This window comes from Arachis hypogaea, chromosome 13 (genome assembly GCF_003086295.3).
Source record: "Arachis hypogaea cultivar Tifrunner chromosome 13, arahy.Tifrunner.gnm2.J5K5, whole genome shotgun sequence".
Lineage (NCBI taxonomy): Eukaryota > Viridiplantae > Streptophyta > Magnoliopsida > Fabales > Fabaceae > Arachis > Arachis hypogaea.
In genome coordinates, this window is record NC_092048.1 from 100,291,799 (window position 1) to 100,309,709 (window position 17,911).

Below are 17,911 nucleotides of genomic sequence, written 5' to 3' on the forward strand. Positions count from 1 at the left end.
CTTGGTTTTCTTGCTCAGATTCGGACGCAGTGTTTCCGTCTTCGTTTAGATCGTCCACCATCATGGGTTGATCTCCCAGGTCCCCGGCAACGGCGCCAATGTTACGTAGGTAACCTAAGATAGGTGGATTGGGCTTGAAGGATTGGTCCAAACGTCAAAAGAAGGTGGGCTCCGACTTGCTCACGTTAGGGAGCCGCCGTCCAAATTGTGTGTTTTGGAGAATGGGAGGTGGTACCTGCAAAGACACTCCGATGCCTAAGTTAGCAAGGGGTTTAGCAGGTTTTAGAGAGTATTGGAACTTAGAGATACATGTGGAGTGTCAATGTATTTATAGTGGTGATCCAACAACCACCGTTGGAGTAGTTCCACTTCTGAAGGTGGATAACCGCCCCCTTTATCTTAGTGTTGTTGAGATATGACTTCTAGAAGTAGGTTGAGAGATTTTAGGGGCAATTACTTATTTGAATAAGTGTTGCCTGCCAGCTCACCTCGAGCACGACCTCTTTGGTGAGGAGCCTATGTCGAGCCCGACCTCTTTAAAACAGGTCGGGTGGGTGGTGAAGGCCAATCTTCAAATTGAACCTTTTTAGCTTACTTGGACTTGGACCATGGTGTTAAGTCAGGGTATGAAGAGAACCTATCTAAACTAGTTAGATGTGTGTGTAGTAAATTTTATGACCAACTTTCTATTTATTTTGTTTGGTTTTCCATGCGATATCTCCCAAGACAGTCTATTAACTGAAAACAAACTACAACTCTGAGAGTTTAGTTGTGGGTAAAGAAGGTAGAAGACAGGGGTTTGCTAAAGCTAGGGATGAATTGGAAATGTAAGAGCCAGAGAAGCGTTAAAGTCAAAGTGACTGTAGCACTAGGTTTAGCCTTGCAGTATATGATATTTTGTCAACACCTCTGTTTGTCCCTTGCATTCGTTAGACTGATGCTTATTCTCGCAGTTGACTGACCACTGTTGACACTTAATTAAAAAGGTTGACTTAGGGGTTCGTTCGACTTCAACTTATCCCATAGATTAGATTATTGGAACAAACAAACAATCACCCTTCCCGTCCCATCCCATCCTGATTTTTCATCACTATTAAACTCAGCTTCTTCTGCACTTGGCTGATGGCTTCATCAGTATTAGTGGCCCAATTATGTTTACTGGTTGCCTTTGTATTCCATAATCTTCAAATCACAAGAAGCAAACAGGTTTGCGATGTGAAGTCATGCGGCGAAATCGAAGATATTCAGTTCCCTTTCGGGTTGAAAGAAGCCAATCAAGAGCCTCAGTGCAGCTATTACCCTGACCCCAGTTTCCATCTCTCGTGCAAGCGCAACAACCTCACTCAAACAATCCTCACTCTCCCCAAAACAGAGGACTTGGTAATCAAGAGCATCGATTACGAGGAACAAACCATCCAAGTCAACGATCCCAAAGGTTGTCTCCCAAAACGGTTCTTGCACAATAACTGGGACCTTTCGGATTCACCATTCACGCTCGACATCGCACGCTACAAATATTTCAATCTGACCTTCCTCAGTTGCCCCTCAAACTGGACCAAATCCACGGGGTCACCTAGAATCGCATGCCTCAGTGACAACACTGGAAACTCGGTCATAGTCTTAGGGCTGCGTCCTATTGACACGTCATCAACGTGTGACGTGATATCCACGGCTCTTGTGCCGCTTCCGATGGTGGATATGCCTCAGTGGCCATTCTGGCCTGATCTCAACCACGATATTGGCTTGGCTTGGACCCAACCTAGGTGCTCCCAATGTGCGGTTAGTGGCCAACGTTGTGGCTTCGTCAACGATAAAACTTCTCGAGTTGGATGCTTTTCTACTCCCACCAAAAACCAAGGTAAACTGATTCAATTAAGTCTTTATCATTTTAGAAAAAATCAAAGTAAATCAGGTTTATTTATATGGGCAAAATTGTGTTATTCTTAATTTGATTTCTGTGCTGGGGGATGCCTCCACCCCCACTTGAATTGCTTTTTCGATCTTTATTCTTGATTATACGCAATTCGCCTTGTCTTTATCGATTCATTCTCTTAGAATCTCTCACTCATCTGAGATTAACAGGACACGTTGAATTATCATGAAAACCAGTTATGGTTCGTGCTACATGTTTTGCATATAGCGGTTAGGTACTTAGGTATCGGGTCGTAATTGGCAATTGAATATTAGACTGTGTAGCAACTCTCTTTGGACTCAAATAGTCTAATTCCGTGCTCCTTAAGGATATGAAACTTGCCACCGATTACGAATACTAGAAAGATGTATTATGAATGCGTTCATCTTTTCTGAGTAACGTGTCATTAGAAAAATGAAATGTCGTTCAAACATGTCAGTTTCATACTTTCATCAAAAAGTGCGGCATCATGATTCATCAATGTCAGTTTTATTATTTTTATTATTAATTATTAATATTATTGAAGTGTTTTTTCGGGTGGGGAGTTTCACAAGTGGTTTGCACTTTTATAAGTGATCATCCAATTGTTAACAAAAGACTAGGATCATGATTAAAGGAAAGGGGAAAAGATTGGTGCCACCAAGACCAAGGCCCATTTTGGAGAAAGACCTTAATTAAGTTCTTTTTAAAAAAATAACTTAAATAATAAATTATTATATTAAATGTTTGTTTGGACGTTATTATTTTGATAAAAGAATATTATTTTTAGTGAAAAAAGATTTTTTTTTTATTTTTTAGTGTGTGGCAAATTTCGAATAGTAAAAGTAAAAATACTAAAAAAATAAAAAAAAATATCTTTTTTGAGAAGCTGTAATTTACATTTTTTTTAAAAGATCTTTTTTCTTTAAAAAAAAAGATGTTTTTCATGTAATAAATAAACAAAAAAGTACTTTTATATTGTTATATCCAAACATAATTAATAGATAAAAAGATCTTTTTACATGAGATACCCAAATATAAAATTACTTTTACTTTTTCATAAGATCTTTTAAAAAAGATAACTCAAAAAAAATCTTTTCTTAGAAGCTCACCCAAACGAACCCTAAAAGTAGCTTATAAATAAGTTATTTTGTGTTTGGGTTTTTAGCTTTAAAAGTACTTATTTTATAGAAATATGATAAAAAATAGAAATATTACGAGAGAAGTTATTTTTTTTTAATTTCTGTATAAACTCCTAAATAACTTCTTAAAAAATCGTAATTTGATTTTAAAAGTTATATCAAATATTAATACTATTACTTTTCATAAGTCAAAAACTAAAAAAAAATTATTTTTAAAACTTCCAAGGCATGTGCCTAATAAGCCCTTTAAAATTGCACCAACTTGCTTTATGCTATTTCTTATCTTTATCCCCCCAAAACAAAAGGACTGATACGTGGTAAAAGGATTAAAAAATAAAAGAAAGAAAGAAGAAGGAAGAATATTTATAATAATACGTCAATTTTAGGACACTTGGTTCCTACTCGTGTGGTGTTATTCAATAATAGAACCATGATTTTAATTTTTGCGCAATTAGACAAACTACTAGGAAACATAGAAGTGGGACATGGAATCCCAATTCTCAAAGTTTGAACATGTTTAGGAAAGTCCTAGTTTGGGTGAGGATTTTACTTTTTCCTGTTTATGTAGCAGATTCTTTTGGTATATATTTTTATTTGACAAGAAAATGTTTCATGGCCTTTTGTTTTTGGTAATTAACTAATTATCCTTTTCTTGGTAATAATTTCAGCGTTGGATATTCATGATTGCGTGCAGGTCTTAGCAGCAGTGCCAAATATGGCTTAACCTTAGGAGTGGGAGTTCCCGGGCTCTTATGTTTAATTGGGCTTTCATGCTTCATTTGCGGTAAGGTCAAGGTTCATATTCATCGCCGACAGCCCATCAGAGAGTTCCCAACAATTTCCCTACAGCCTATTACTCTTGCAATGGGCCTTGATAGGACCACAATTGAAAAGTACCCAAAGACTCTTATCGGTGAGAGCGGGCGCTTGTTGAAGCCCACTGATAATACCTGCTCAATATGCCTCTGTGAATATGAGCCTAAAGATACTTTGAGGACCATACCTGAGTGCAACCATTATTTCCATGCTGAGTGCATAGACGAGTGGCTCAGAATGAATGGAACCTGCCCCTTGTGCAGGAACACACCGGGGGCATTATCTAGAGTTAACCCTTCTTTCTCTTCTTTGTCTCATCACACTTCATCAATGTCCTCTACGCCATAAATAGTCCATGCTTATTCTAATCCTCGTGTTTATGTAGTGTATATAGGGCCTATAATATAGGCAGGCTATAAAGATTAAGAGTAGTGTTTTTGTATCTGTGTAATATTACTTTTCATTTTTTTCCCCTTAATATATAGCGACTAAAAGAGCTTATATCATTTGAATTGAAAGACAAGCAGAAAAAGGGTTAACAATAGTTTCATTAACCAGGATATTATGCTATCACTTTTGAAGTTGGACAAGATTTCAACTTTAGTTTGCAATCTCACAGGAAATTAAAAAAAAAAAAAAGTACAATGAAGCCTTAGCAATAGCTACGGGTTATCAACTAGATAATCATCCATCTACAACAAAGAATAAAGCATGAAATGGTGAAACATAAAAGAAAAAGGTTTAACTATTACTGGAAGCATCGTAATTCCTAAATTATATATCAAGTTACTATCACATGAAGCAAAAATTGAGTTGGGATCCTTTGAAAAATGTAGAGAATGTATTGTAGATAGAACAAGTGTATGTATTGGCGCGATGTATAGAAAATATTATTTTTTAATTTATATCTGAAGTATATTTAATAAAAAAATTATTGTTCGGCATATTAAACTTTAAATAAAGCTCATATATTTTTTATCGTTTATGCGAATTTTCGTGCCGGAGGAAATGGGACTAGAAGCTTTTTGACGATTTTAGACTGGAAACGGCTTCTCCGCTCAAACTGCAGCAAATTCAATTTTCAAGGAATTTCTGTCAAGATGACGGATCCTGCTGTAGGCCGCTCTTCTCCGTCCGCAACCCAAGAAGTTGCCCACCCTCTAATCCTAAAGTCAAGGCTTTTTCCAGATTCATCTCATTTTTTTCTCGGTAAAACCATCCATCTTTATGGTAAGAGACTATGATCCAACTACTCGATACAACGATCTATTAGTTATTATTATAGTATGATAATGAATTCATTGGTGGCAATGATAGAGGAAGACTTACCTCGGACTAGAACCCCCTATGATTGCTTCCACTTGAAGAGACTGACTTGCGCCCATACTAAATAAAAGTACATAACAAAGAAATTTACAAAATAATTGGATTAATTAAAAAAAAGCATAGTATACAATAAATCAATGTCTTAATTTCTATGAAAAAAATGTGCGTACATATTTTTTTTTGTAAATAACCAAAACTTTAGTTTATATCTCCAACATTGATCATTGTACATTCATAGACTATATCTTTAATCATATATCATATAAAATTTAAACATTATTTATATTAAAATTTTCATCCAACTACCAAAAAAAATATGAAAAAAACATAATTAACAACAAAGAGATATCAATTGATTAAACCAATATCTAATTATTTCAATTTATCAAAGATTTCTCTATACACAACATTAATCGTGCAATTCTCAGAGACTCCTTCATGATTTTGAATTAAAACTTTTTATCCCTTGCTTGCTCTTAACTCTTAAAAGTGCCACATATAACTGTCCATACGTAAAAACAGGTATCGGTAGTATAAACCCACGATTTTTAACGTTTGTCCTTGAGCATTGTTGATTGTCAAACAAAAGACACCATCAATGAAAATTGTCTTCTTTGGAACTTGATTGGAATGCTGTCATCATTTGGAACCATATTTATTCTGGGAATTAATATAATTCCTCCTATTTTGGTCCCTATTAGTATTTCACATTCAACCAAGTAATTTTCAAGTCTCTTAACATTTAATCGCGTACCATTGCATAAGTCAAATGACTGGTCTATGTTCCTAATTAGCATTATCAGAACACCAATCATGAGTGTAAGCTTATGATCAGAATAATTAAGAGCATTTAATACTTCTAGACCAAAGAATTTCAAGTGGCTTTTCATATCACCTTCTTTAATACAAAGATTGTCTGAACTAAGATACACCTTTTCATCACTAGGAACAATTGATAGTAGGTGACTATTTATCTTGTCAACAACATCTAAAGTCAGTCCTAGTATTAATCAATTATTAAAGTAATTGCTTGACATTAAATAACTATGCACTAAGCTTGGAAAGACAAGGTCAATTAACTCATCAAATGCTTGTTTGGAATCTAAAACTATCATATCCATAGGAATTTTAATTTCTGACTCTCCATCTAGTCTATCTTCTAGTAGGTCATCACCAACTTTTAATAACCAATATCTAAATTCCTTGATTTTCTGTTGGTTTTAATTTTCACATACCATAGTTAGCCTCATGTTCCTTGACAGTTGTAGAACTTTAACAAACTTCCAAAGGTACGAAGAATTTATGGTTGCATCACTATATCTTGTCAAGATCCTCTAGAAATTACAAGCGATATTTGTTTAAAGTCTCTACTAAGTACAACCGCCTTTTCCCGAATGGACGCTTGCCATTAGCAATTAATATGTGCCTTATAATATTTCTTAAACATCTATCCGGTGCCTCATAACAATACCGGCTAAGCATAGATGTCTTATCTCAGATTATTAAATATGTCCTTATTAACAATTTGGGAGGGATGAGAGTTGTCGGATCTTGAATCTAGAGTGTACAACCTTACTATTTGGTAAGAGAAGCAAGACTATTCTATTAGAAGCCATATTAAGCACTATTTTACTTTTTGATCTAACTTTTGATGACTTCAAGTTGTAAAGGAACATTTTACCACAACCACCGTGACCATAAAGGAAAAAAAAAATCCTCTTTCGAATATGTTTATAGTCCTCATAACTCTGTCATTTTTTCTGCTCCATAGTCACCTGCACAACATCGATGATGATAAGGTCTCTAATTAATGTTTGTCATATCTGAGTTCCTCTATTATTAGTCTTTTATTCTGCAATCAGTTACTACCAGAAAGGATTGACATTAGAGGATATTCTTACAAGCTCCTTCCATAAGAATGCATGATATCTTTTATGTCTGATAATACAAAATTCTTGATATCCTCATAAGACAAAATTAAATCTATGATAGTTTAAAAAAAGTTAGTTCAACAAACTATCTCTAGCCATAAAACATTCTTTGAAGTTATAAAAGATAGAAATAGGATATTAAAGTTATAGCATTCATGTTCAAATGCCTTCAATTTCTATGTAGAATATCATCTAAAAGTTGCGGCCAACAATTTTTCCAGACAAAGTTAGGTCTTGAAAGACTGTTTGATACCAGTAAAATTACAAATAGCCTCCTCACATATGATGTAGATGTCCAAGTACCAGCCTCATTTAAGACATCTATGAAATTCTTATCATCTTACAAACAACCCAATAGCAAAGTAGACATCTTTAAAAGTATCATAAGTTACATCATTCATTGTCCTTATGTCTTCAAAGCAATACAACTTCTTATGTCTTCTATTTTCGGAACAAATTAATATAATTATCATGGTTCTAAAAATTAGACTGGACCAGCTAGTATGACCAGTCCAACCACAAACCAAAAACGAATCGTTGAATCGTCTGTGAACCGGTCGGTCAAACTGGACCTAGATCGGGCCAGTTCATAGGAAACGACGTCATTTTGTAAGGAATTGCACGCGTTCAGCACTTCAGCCCCCTTCTCTCCAATCGCTAGTATGGAATTAGAATACCACAACTGAACCAGCAAGTGCATCGAGTCGTACCAAGTAATACCTTAGGTGAGTGAGGGTCGATCCCACGAGGATTGATAGACCGAGCAACAATAATCGAATGATTCACTTAGTCAGACAAGTAGAAAATAGTATTTTAGGATTCAAAAGCATCAAGCAGTAATTAATAAATCAAGCAATGGACGAGTTGTGAGAATTATATGAGAGAACAGTTAAGGTTTTAGAGATATTTATTTTTCGGATAATATTTCTTACCAACTACTTTAATCATACAAAATTCAATTAATGGGAAATTGTAATTGACTAAACCCTAATTCCTTAGCGATTTAGTCTCCTCTAACCTAATCAACTGCCAATTCCTTGGTCACTTAATATAGATTAAAGGGTTAGGTTTAATTCTAGTTTATTAGCCACAAAAATCGTAATTACCCAAATATAAGAGGATTATATGTCACGTATCCCGTTAAGTCCAGGCACTTAGTGATTTAGGAAGAATTTACTTTCAAGCTAGTATTCAGGTGAGATAACTTTTCTAAGAATCAATAAGAATTCATGTAGAACAAGAGTTATTTTCCAATACACTCAAATTCATAAGATGAATAGCGAAAGTAATCGTTGAATTTAAATCAATACATTAATTAAAATAGAGTGACAATAGCATTAATCCATAGAATAAACAGAGCTCCTAACCTTAACAAGGGAGGTTTAGTTGCTCATGACTCAAAGAAAAAACTAGAGTTCAAAAGTATGTGAAACTAGAATGCTATAGAAGAGAAGAGCTGCCCAAAGGGCTAAATCTTTTTCCTTTTTATATCTAACATAATTTGATTTGAAAATAAAATAAAATAATAACTACTAAAGCCCAAAAGATTATGTTTCTAAATAAAAGTAACCAAAACAAAATAAAATACAATAATTATAACCCTAATCTAAATAAAAGTAACCAAAACAAAATAAAATACAATAAAATAGAATTTTTTATTTTTCTAATTACAAAATAAACTTGTTTTCATACAAAATAAATATAAATTTAATACAAATTTTATCTAATTTGTATTCGAATATTTATAATATTACAAAAAATAAACAAATTCATCGTATTATAAAACTAAAAGAAAATTATTATAAATAAGCAAGTCAATATAATTCAAAACATAAACAAAGTGTATTATCAATATAATCCTCAGTATATTGTTCAACCATACTAAATTTTACACAATTTTACATATATTACAGAAAGATTAACTGAATTATTTCTCAAAAAATGGACATGAATCAGCATCCATCAGCCATATGTGCATGAATTCTTCTTGAACCTGATAGGTTTTGATTCAGAAGAGTTGATTACCAAAGGAAAAGTAATTTCCTTATGGTGCTTTGTTCTTACTAGTTTTCCCACCACATTCTCTGTTGAACGAATCTCAAGGTCCATAGCATCTTTATTCTCATTAGATTCCTCAACAGTAGCTTCTTCTGAATCACATCCACTTCCTGTTGGATTAGAATCTAGTTCATTGTAAACAGAATCATTATTGAGAAAAAAGGAAGTAATCAAAGGAGAAAACAGATTCATATGAGAAAAAAAGATAAATGACTTGCATGTCCATAACACTTCTAAGATTAGCAAATTCTATTAGAATAAATCATCAGTGTGAACCAGAGAGATTTACATTTTACATAAGTAGATACATTAAATGATTCATACTTACAATGTATCCAAATTACCAATCCGTGATAGCTGATTGGAATAGGCCTGACGTGGCGGAAATTGGCGAGTTAAAAAATTATTATAAGAGATACGTTGCGAGTATAGTTCTTACCAACTAAAAATTCGCTTATCAATTTAGAAGGGTTGTCACAAAATTATAATCAAAATACTGGGAGTATGAATCCCAGGTCGTCTCCCAACGAGTTGCAGAAAGATGTGCTATTTTATTAATCAGATGTTTTCCAAAAGGGGTTGAGTTTGATAGACAGAAAATTAAATCAGAGAATTTGTGTAATTTAAATAAAAACCTTGACCGGGAGCAGATTAGTCGGAAGTCCTATCCTTGTTAGAGTTTTCCCAAGATCAAATTGATAATTGAAGGTTGTCTGCTCAGTTATCCTTTACCAGATAAAGGAAAGTTAAGCAAGTTGGAAGTCAGTTTCTATTCACAAGTTCTAATCCTCTTCCTTGGGAAGGACTAGTGTTAGTGACTAGAGGATGACCCAACGCTAAACCCAATTATAATTTTACTCTTGAGCATTCTGACTCAAGGTTCTCCTTTCAACCAACTCCCAATCAAGTTATGGAACTACTCGCTCATTATAAATATAAAATTCACGAAATAAGACAGGGGAATAAAGCAAGACATGATAAATAATAATCAAAAGGATCAACAAAAATAAAAATAGTTCTTGTATTAATAAATTCTAAAAATAATCCAATAGTAACTCTGAATAAATTAAGGATATGAAAGAGTAAGTGACAAGTAAGGAAACAAACTAGAATGATGAAGTCTTGACGGAGGTAATAACTCTTCTCAATATCCCAATCCAAAAAGCAATAAAATCAAAATCCTAAGAACTATGAATGTATAGAGATAGAACCTAGAGGAGGAGTAAACTCAGATCTAAAAACTAAAATTACACGGAATGAATGTTGTTCTTGGTCTCTGCATGTTTCCTGGCTCTAATATGCTTTTTTGGGCCAAAAACTGGGTCAAAACAGGGCCCAAAATCGCCCCCAGCGAATTCTGCAGATTCTGCAGATCGCGCACGTCACGCGAGCGCGTCATTCACGCATTCGCGTCATCCAACATTTTGCCTTGCCATGCATGCGCGTCGTCCACGCATTCGCGTCACTTGTGCAATTTCCAATCCATGCATTCGCGTCAGGCACGCGAGCGCGTCACTGCAATTTCCTCTATTTCGCGCGATCGCATGAGCCATGCGTCTGCGTCGCTTCTCGCTGGTCATCTCCTCAATTTCTTGTGTTTCTTCCATTTTTGCAAGCCTCATTTCCAATCTCCAAGTCATTCATGCCCTATAAAGCCTGAAACACTTAACACATAGATCACGGCATCGAATGGAATAAAGGAAATTAAAATACATAATTAAAAGTCTCTAGGACGCAGTTTCCAACCATGGAGTAATTTTAGGAAGGAATTGTAAATACATGCTAAATTAATGAATAAGTGGGTAAAGATTCGATAAAACCACACAATTAAACACAATATAAACCATAAAATAATGGTTTATCAACCTCCCCACACTTAGACATTAGCATGTCCTCATGCTTAGTTGAAGGAGATAAAATCAATGAGCAGGAACATGTAAAACTCATGCAGTGCAATGCAACCTATACATATGAATGCAACTATATGATTCTTGTCCACTTGGTCAAAAGTAAATAAGCCCTTCAAGACAATCACGAATCAAATTCCACTAATTCAATTCTTATACAGTAAGGACAGATAAAAATGCAAGAAGGTAGCTCATGAAAGCAGGGAACATAGAATTTAGGCATTGAACCCTCACTGATGATGTATGTACGCTCTAATCTCTCTAGTGTATAGAGTAATCACTTTATCCTTCTCTAATCATGCTTTCTAATTTTTGTTCTTCTCCCAACCAATCAACAACATTTAATGTACCAATGCAAACATCATGAGGTCTTTTCAAGATTGTAATGGGGCCAAGGTAGGGGTAAGGGTACATATATGGCTAAGTAAGCTTATAAATTGAATCTTTAATTAACCCAAGCTTTCACCTAATACACATATATATATTCTATATAACTTAAATTTCATACCTAGCTACCCAATCTTTGATTCGTGATTGTCTTGAAGGGCTTATTTACTTTTGACCAAGTGGACAAGAATCATATAGTTGCATTCATATGTATAGGTTGCATTGCATTGCATGAGTTTTACATGTTCCTGCTCATTGATTTTATCTTCTTCAACTAAGCATGAGGACATGCTAATGTCTAAGTGTGGGGAGGTTGATAAACCATTATTTTATGGTTTATATTGTGTTTAATTGTGTGGTTTTATCGAATCTTTACCCACTTATTCATTAATTTAGCATGTATTTACAATTCCTTCCCAAAATTACTCCATGGTTGGAAACTGTGTCCTAAAGACTTTTAATTATGTATTTTAATTCTCCTTTATTCCATTCGATGCCGTGATCTATGTGTTAAGTGTTTCAGGCTTTATAAGGCATGAATGACTTGGAGATTGGAAAGGAGGCTTGCAAAAATGAAAGGAACACAAGAAATTGAGGAGATAACTAGCGAGAAGTGACGCAGACGCATGGCTCACGCGATCGTGCGAAATAGAGGAAATTGCAGTGACGCGCTCGCGTGCCTGACGCAAACGCATGGATTGGAAACTGCATAAGTGACGCGAATGCGTGGACGACGCGCACGCGTGGCAAGGCAAAACGCTGGATGACGCGAATGCGTGGATGACGCGCTCGCGTGACGTGCGCGATCTGCAGAATCTGCAGAATTTGCTGGGGGCGATTTTGGGCCCTGTTTTGACCCAGTTTTTGGCCCAGAAAAGCATATTAGAGCCAGGAAACATGCAAAGACCAACAACAACATTCATTCCGCGTAATTTTAGTTTTTAGATCTGAGTTTACTCCTCCTCTAGGTTCTCTCTCTACACATTCATAGTTCTTATGATTTTGATTTTATTGCTTTTTGGATTGGGATATTGAGAAGAGTTATTACCTCCGTCAAGACTTCATCATTCTAGTTTGTTTCCTTACTTGTCACTTACTCTTTCATATCCTTAATTTATTCAGAGTTACTATTGGATTATTTTTAGAATTTATTAATACAAGAACTATTTTTATTTTTAATTGATCCTTTTGATTATTATTTATCATGTCTTGCTTTATTCCCCTTTCTTATTTCGTGAATTTTACATTTATAATGAGCGAGTAGTTTCATAACTTGATTGGGAGTTGGTTGAAAGGAGAACTTTGAGTTGGAATGCTCAAGAGTAAAATTATAATTGGGTTTAGCGTTGGGTCGCCCTCTAGTCACTGACACTAGTCCTTCCCAAGGGAGAGGATTAGAACTTGTGAATAGAAACTGACTTCCAACTTGCTTAACTTTCCTTTATCTGGTAAATGATAACTGAGTAGACAACCTTCAATTATCAATTTGATCTTGGAAAAACTCCAACAAGGATAGGACTTCCGACTAATCTGCTCCCGGTCAAGGTTTTTATTTAAATTATACAAATTCTCTGATTTAATTTTCTGTCTATCAAACTCAACCCCTTTTGAAAAATATCTGATTAATAAAATAGCACATCTTTCTACAACTCGTTGGGAGATGACCTGGGATTCATACTCCCAGTATTTTGATTCTAATTTTGTGACAACCCTTCTAAATTGGTAAGCAGATTTTTGGTTGGTAAGAACTATACTCTCAACGTATCTCTTATAATAATTTCTTAACTCGCCAATTTCTGCCACTTTTTGGCGCCGTTGCCGGGAAGTTGCAATAAAGTGCTAAGTTATTGATTGGAATTTATTTATTCCTTGAAGATTGTTGGAAGAAAGGTTTCTAATGGATAGTGATCACAATTTCATGAAACAAAGACTAATTAAGCAAAGTTCAAATGTAATACTTGACAAGTTGTTAATAAACTTTAGTTGAATCTTACATAATAGAATTGTAAATAGGTTCTAGCTATCACTTACAAATAAGTCATACTCTCCAAGCTCTTCAGCGCCCGAAATGTTCCAGTCAACTTGTTCTTTGTTTTAGTCAAAAGAGAATTCAGGTAACTTTTGATAAATGATAATTTTTTACACTCTTCTTTTATAGCGTAAAATAAATCTTTTTTATATTCTCATTTCTTGTCAATATCTCTTAACACAAAAAACAAAAAATATACAAGAGAGGAGTGCAACATATTACATTTCTCCATTTCTTTTATCAATTATACAGTGTTATAGTAACTAATGAAATGGCTTATTGATCCACATAGAAGTGGCAACTAATGCTCATAGAAGTTAGAATACAGTGTTATAGTAACTAATGAAATGAAATACATGCTTACATAAATCTTTGCTAAGGTTTAGGGACCCATAAAACAAACTGTAAATTTATTACAAATACTAAGTTGATCAAGTCATAGATAAGTTTATCTTTGACTTAGTGAATTAGTAATAGTATCACATGTCTTTGATGTCTCTAGTCTCAAGTAATGATAATAAATCAGAGAAGAGGATAGTGATTTGATTCCAATTCTGCTAAATGTTGCTGCCAACACTGTCCGATGCAACTTGTTCACGTTCAACATTAATTTAAGATGCAATGGGCATTGGGGACTTATTTTAAAAAAAAAATAAATGTCTGATAGCAAAACTAATATAGAAAAAAAATAAATGTAAAAGAAGTTAACATAGCTTCAATAATGTAGAAACTATATTACAAAAAAAAAATCAATTAAATGAGTGCCGGTCATGTTTATATTCATGCAATTCCTCGTTCAGGTTAATGAAAATAAAGTCAAGAGTTTGTTTTCATATTTCAATGTTTTCTAATTCTAGGATTTTGTGAAAGATAAATTAATAACAAAATATAAATTTTTATTATTTTCACCAATTTTACTTTTTCTTCATAAACTAATGAAAACGAATATGCAAGGCACTAAGGCAACAAGGCCCATTAATAAACAGGGTCGTAACTGGTAAGTGTATGTGACTATGTGCATAGAAAAAAAAGAAAGGAAGTTGTATGTGACCATATGATGTATCTGAAGCTAACCTCCATAGAAACAACAGCAGAAACAGTTCCACTCCACCTGCTAAATAAATGTAGATACAACAATGCATTCTATATTGACATACCACTATACTAGAAATATTCATAATGATATGTCATCCTTAAACCATGACAAAAATAATTATAAATTAGATATTAGACCTCTTCAAGACTTCAACACAGAAAGAAACTGCTGTTTGTAAACAATGCAGAATTCATAAATTAGCAAGAACTGACCCAAGTTCAGCTTTCAACAGCATATCTTTTAGTGGGTTAATAATAGTTCCATACTTTATCTATGAGAAGAGAAAAAGGTACAACACAGTATACCAAGAATTATCTCAATCAGCACCCATGACAATATACAAAGTCCATTTCCCCAAAAAGCAAACTAATGCAGAACATGCATATCTAGAACAAACAGATTATGGTGAAGACAAACACACTAGCACTTACTCTTTTCAGGCGTTGGAGAAGTGCAGTTTTGAATTGGCGAACACCTCAACCACTTGAACTAGGGTCCAACTTGTGAGCTTTCTCAAAGGCAAAAAATCGGCCTACAACTAAGTTAATAACAGACAAAGATGCACATTTTCATTAAAAAAATAATAATAAATAACTAAAAAAAATAAGTAAGCCATGAATTTAGAAAATGCTATTAGCATATATAGAAGTTTATCACTTTGATATGAGTTGTAAATCAAGATTAGTTATTACTACATGATCAAATTGTAGACCAAATTGTAATAACCATTTTTCTTATTCTAGTAAATTTTCATATTCTTCGCTTTCTGCATATTCTCTCTTTTTGCTCTTTGATCACCGCGATTCTAAACAACAAATGCAATCAACTTACAGAGATAAGCCAGGTTGAGAGATCACCACTGAGTCAACTAAGGATAATCCAGCACCAGCAGCAACAATTTAATTTTTTCCCCCCAAGGGTTTATCCAGTTGGTTAATTTCCTAACAGAAACAATTTCCTGCTCTTCCAAAACTTAAGTCTATTAAACAAGTGTACGACACAAGCTAAATTAAATCCTCAAAAGTGTTCAATTTAATGATGATTCATGATCAAATAATCACATTATTAGATACATCATGATGAGTTTTCTGATATAAAGGAGAAAAAAAATATGTACTTGAAGGTCCAAGAGAAGAGGCACTTGAGTTTCTTCAACTTTAGCAGCCAAAGAGATGCAAGTAACAGAGGCAAGTTGGATCATCCATGGCTTCTCCCTTTGAAAATGGAAGCTCAAGAGGAACCTATTCAGATAAGTATAAATAGAAAAGTGCATTTTTGTAAAATAAATACCTATCTTCTTGTAATAGCTTAATTCTTTGTCCCATTTCAGCAGCACTCAATTGTTCCTCCGAAACGACTTATGCAAGCATCTTTATACAAGTCATTAGATGAAAATTCAGTAGAAAAATAATTCATACCCAGTTAAATCCAAACTTTCAAAAACCTCCTTAAGTGCCATATACCGTTTCAGAAAGCATTGCTACTTCAGCTTGAACTTGTTGGTTCATCTCAGATGAGTTATATGAGTTTACAAGAATCTGGATTACTTCTTCCGTTGGTATGATTCCATTCCCACCATCATCAGGAGGCATCTCATTTTCCTTGCACAACAAGTTTCTCATTTAGAACAATTGAATTGTTAATGAAAAGAAAAGTGGCATTGGAAATCTTATTACCTGATCGAAGTCCTTGTTTATAGTTTTTAGCATATGATCTGAGGGGTTTTGAAGAGCAGGACAAGAAAAACCATTGGAAGTGAAAAACTACATACAAGATGATGTTCTTATGATAGTATTATAGAAATGATAGGCATTGAAAATATGAACTAGTTAGTTAGTTGGTTCTTAGTTGTATATTAACCTGAATTGCAGCAGAAGAAGGTCCAAAGTAAACTGTTTTGCCAGCAGAGAGCAAATAGAGATTATCAAAGAATTGAAAAACTTCAGCACTAAGCTGATGGATTGATGCAATAACTGTCCTTTAAATGGTATCTTTATGATCAAGGGATTTAATTCTTTTCATGACATAGTAAGAGGCAGCAGTGTCAAGTTCACTTGTTGGTTCATCAAGAAATAAGAGTGTTGAGGAATCTTTTAAATACAAAGCAATTGTGATATCAAAAATGCTTTGCAAATCAGAATTTAACACATGCAAGCAATGAAAACAAATCTAATAAGCATCGACATTAATGAAAAGCAAGAACTGATGGGAAGATGAATCAGAAAAAATGTAGCGGTTAAACCTACCTTTAACTTTGTAAGAAAGCTCTTCGGAAATCAGGGTGCCAAGTAGTGGAAACAGAGTATATCTTCTTCTTAACCTCTTCCTCACTACATAGTTAGCAGAAAACTCAAAAATCAAAACAGGAGGAAAAAAAAGAAGCAAATTAGGCATTGAGATTGAGAAAGAAGGACCTTCCAAGAACTTGAGCTAGTTGTTTCATATGATATTTATATAAGCTTTCTCTTTATCCAATCTTGAATAATTCCATTAACCATATGAAATGAATAGTTTGATGAGGAAATAATTTTGCTACACTTGACCACCTTCATTTCCCCACACACCAGGCCTGAAAAACAACACATTAAATTAAACCCAAAACCTTATATCAATATAATATTCTGTTTTACATTAAAATAACTCAAGTAAACAAATAATCTCAAGTAAACAAATAAAATTGATTTTGCTGTTCAGGCAGATGAAAAAAGTTTATTGTTTCTTCCGCAATATCAACTGTTATAAAACAGGAAATGTGTACACAGAAAGTGAAACTTGCATTATAAAATTATAAGGACCTGTAGAATCAAACTGCAGATTCCACACCCTCTCCAACTCAAATTTTCATTTCCATTCAGCGGCCTCAGCTTGAGCAGAAGCTTTTCCTTCAGCTACTTGCCTTAAGGCCTTCGCAACGGCTAGAAGGAGTTTAAGATAAATAAGTGGGGTTGGTTGATGGATACCTGTTGATGGCCGCCGTAAATAGACAGATAGAGAAGAGGTAAAAGTATGTGAGAAACTATGTCAAAAAACTGTTGTACCATTCACTGCTGAAGCTCTTAAATAAAGATTAATTTACACCCTCCTAATCTCTTGCTCTCTCTCCGTTCTAATAAATAAATAAGGAAAAGAAACACTATATTAATAAAATCATTCTTCATAATATATATAATGCTAATTAATCTATTAGGCAAAATAAGATGAATTCAATATGTAATGTAAAATAGTTTTATAAGTATATTCAATTACATAACATTAAATTAGTAAAAAAATTTGTTCCGAACCCCATAAACTCCCATCTAGTATTTGTTCCGAATATGACAGAGCAACT

The 17,911-nt window shown here is 34.1% G+C and overlaps 1 protein-coding gene and 1 long non-coding RNA gene across 5 annotated transcripts; one reads left to right on the forward strand and one right to left on the reverse strand.

The window, feature by feature from the left end:
* The first annotated feature begins 845 nt into the window (after nt 1-845).
* On the forward strand, nt 846-4,355 carry LOC112732430 (RING-H2 finger protein ATL22). Of its 2 annotated transcripts, none has more exons than XM_025781154.3 (2): nt 846-1,858; nt 3,702-4,355. In XM_025781154.3, the coding sequence occupies exons 1-2, from the start codon at nt 1,123-1,125 to the stop codon at nt 3,755-3,757; spliced, it is 792 nt and encodes a 263-aa protein (XP_025636939.1). In that variant the 5' UTR covers nt 846-1,122; the 3' UTR covers nt 3,758-4,355. The 2 variants fall into 2 exon arrangements, with proteins under 2 accessions (XP_025636939.1, XP_025636938.1); XM_025781153.3 differs by having other exon boundaries at nt 923-1,858; nt 3,728-4,355.
* A 9,337-nt stretch (nt 4,356-13,692) lies between these two features.
* On the reverse strand, nt 13,693-17,590 carry LOC112732431 (uncharacterized). Of its 3 annotated transcripts, none has more exons than XR_011870424.1 (4): nt 17,379-17,590; nt 16,998-17,152; nt 16,260-16,913; nt 13,693-16,184 (listed from the first exon to the last, which is right to left on the reverse strand). It is a non-coding gene; the product is annotated as an uncharacterized lncRNA (long non-coding RNA). The 3 variants fall into 3 exon arrangements; XR_011870423.1 differs by having other exon boundaries at nt 13,693-15,824; nt 15,874-16,913; XR_011870422.1 differs by having other exon boundaries at nt 13,693-16,913.
* Between the last annotated feature and the right edge of the window lie 321 nt (nt 17,591-17,911).

Coding starts and splice junctions, on each gene's coding strand:
- LOC112732430 (XM_025781153.3), top strand. CDS start 1,123: ATGGCTTCATCAGTATTAGTGGCCCAATTATGTTTACTGGTTGCCTTT. Junction 1,859..3,727: donor TACTCCCACCAAAAACCAAG/GTAAACTGATTC, acceptor GATTGCGTGCAG/GTCTTAGCAGCAGTGCCAAA.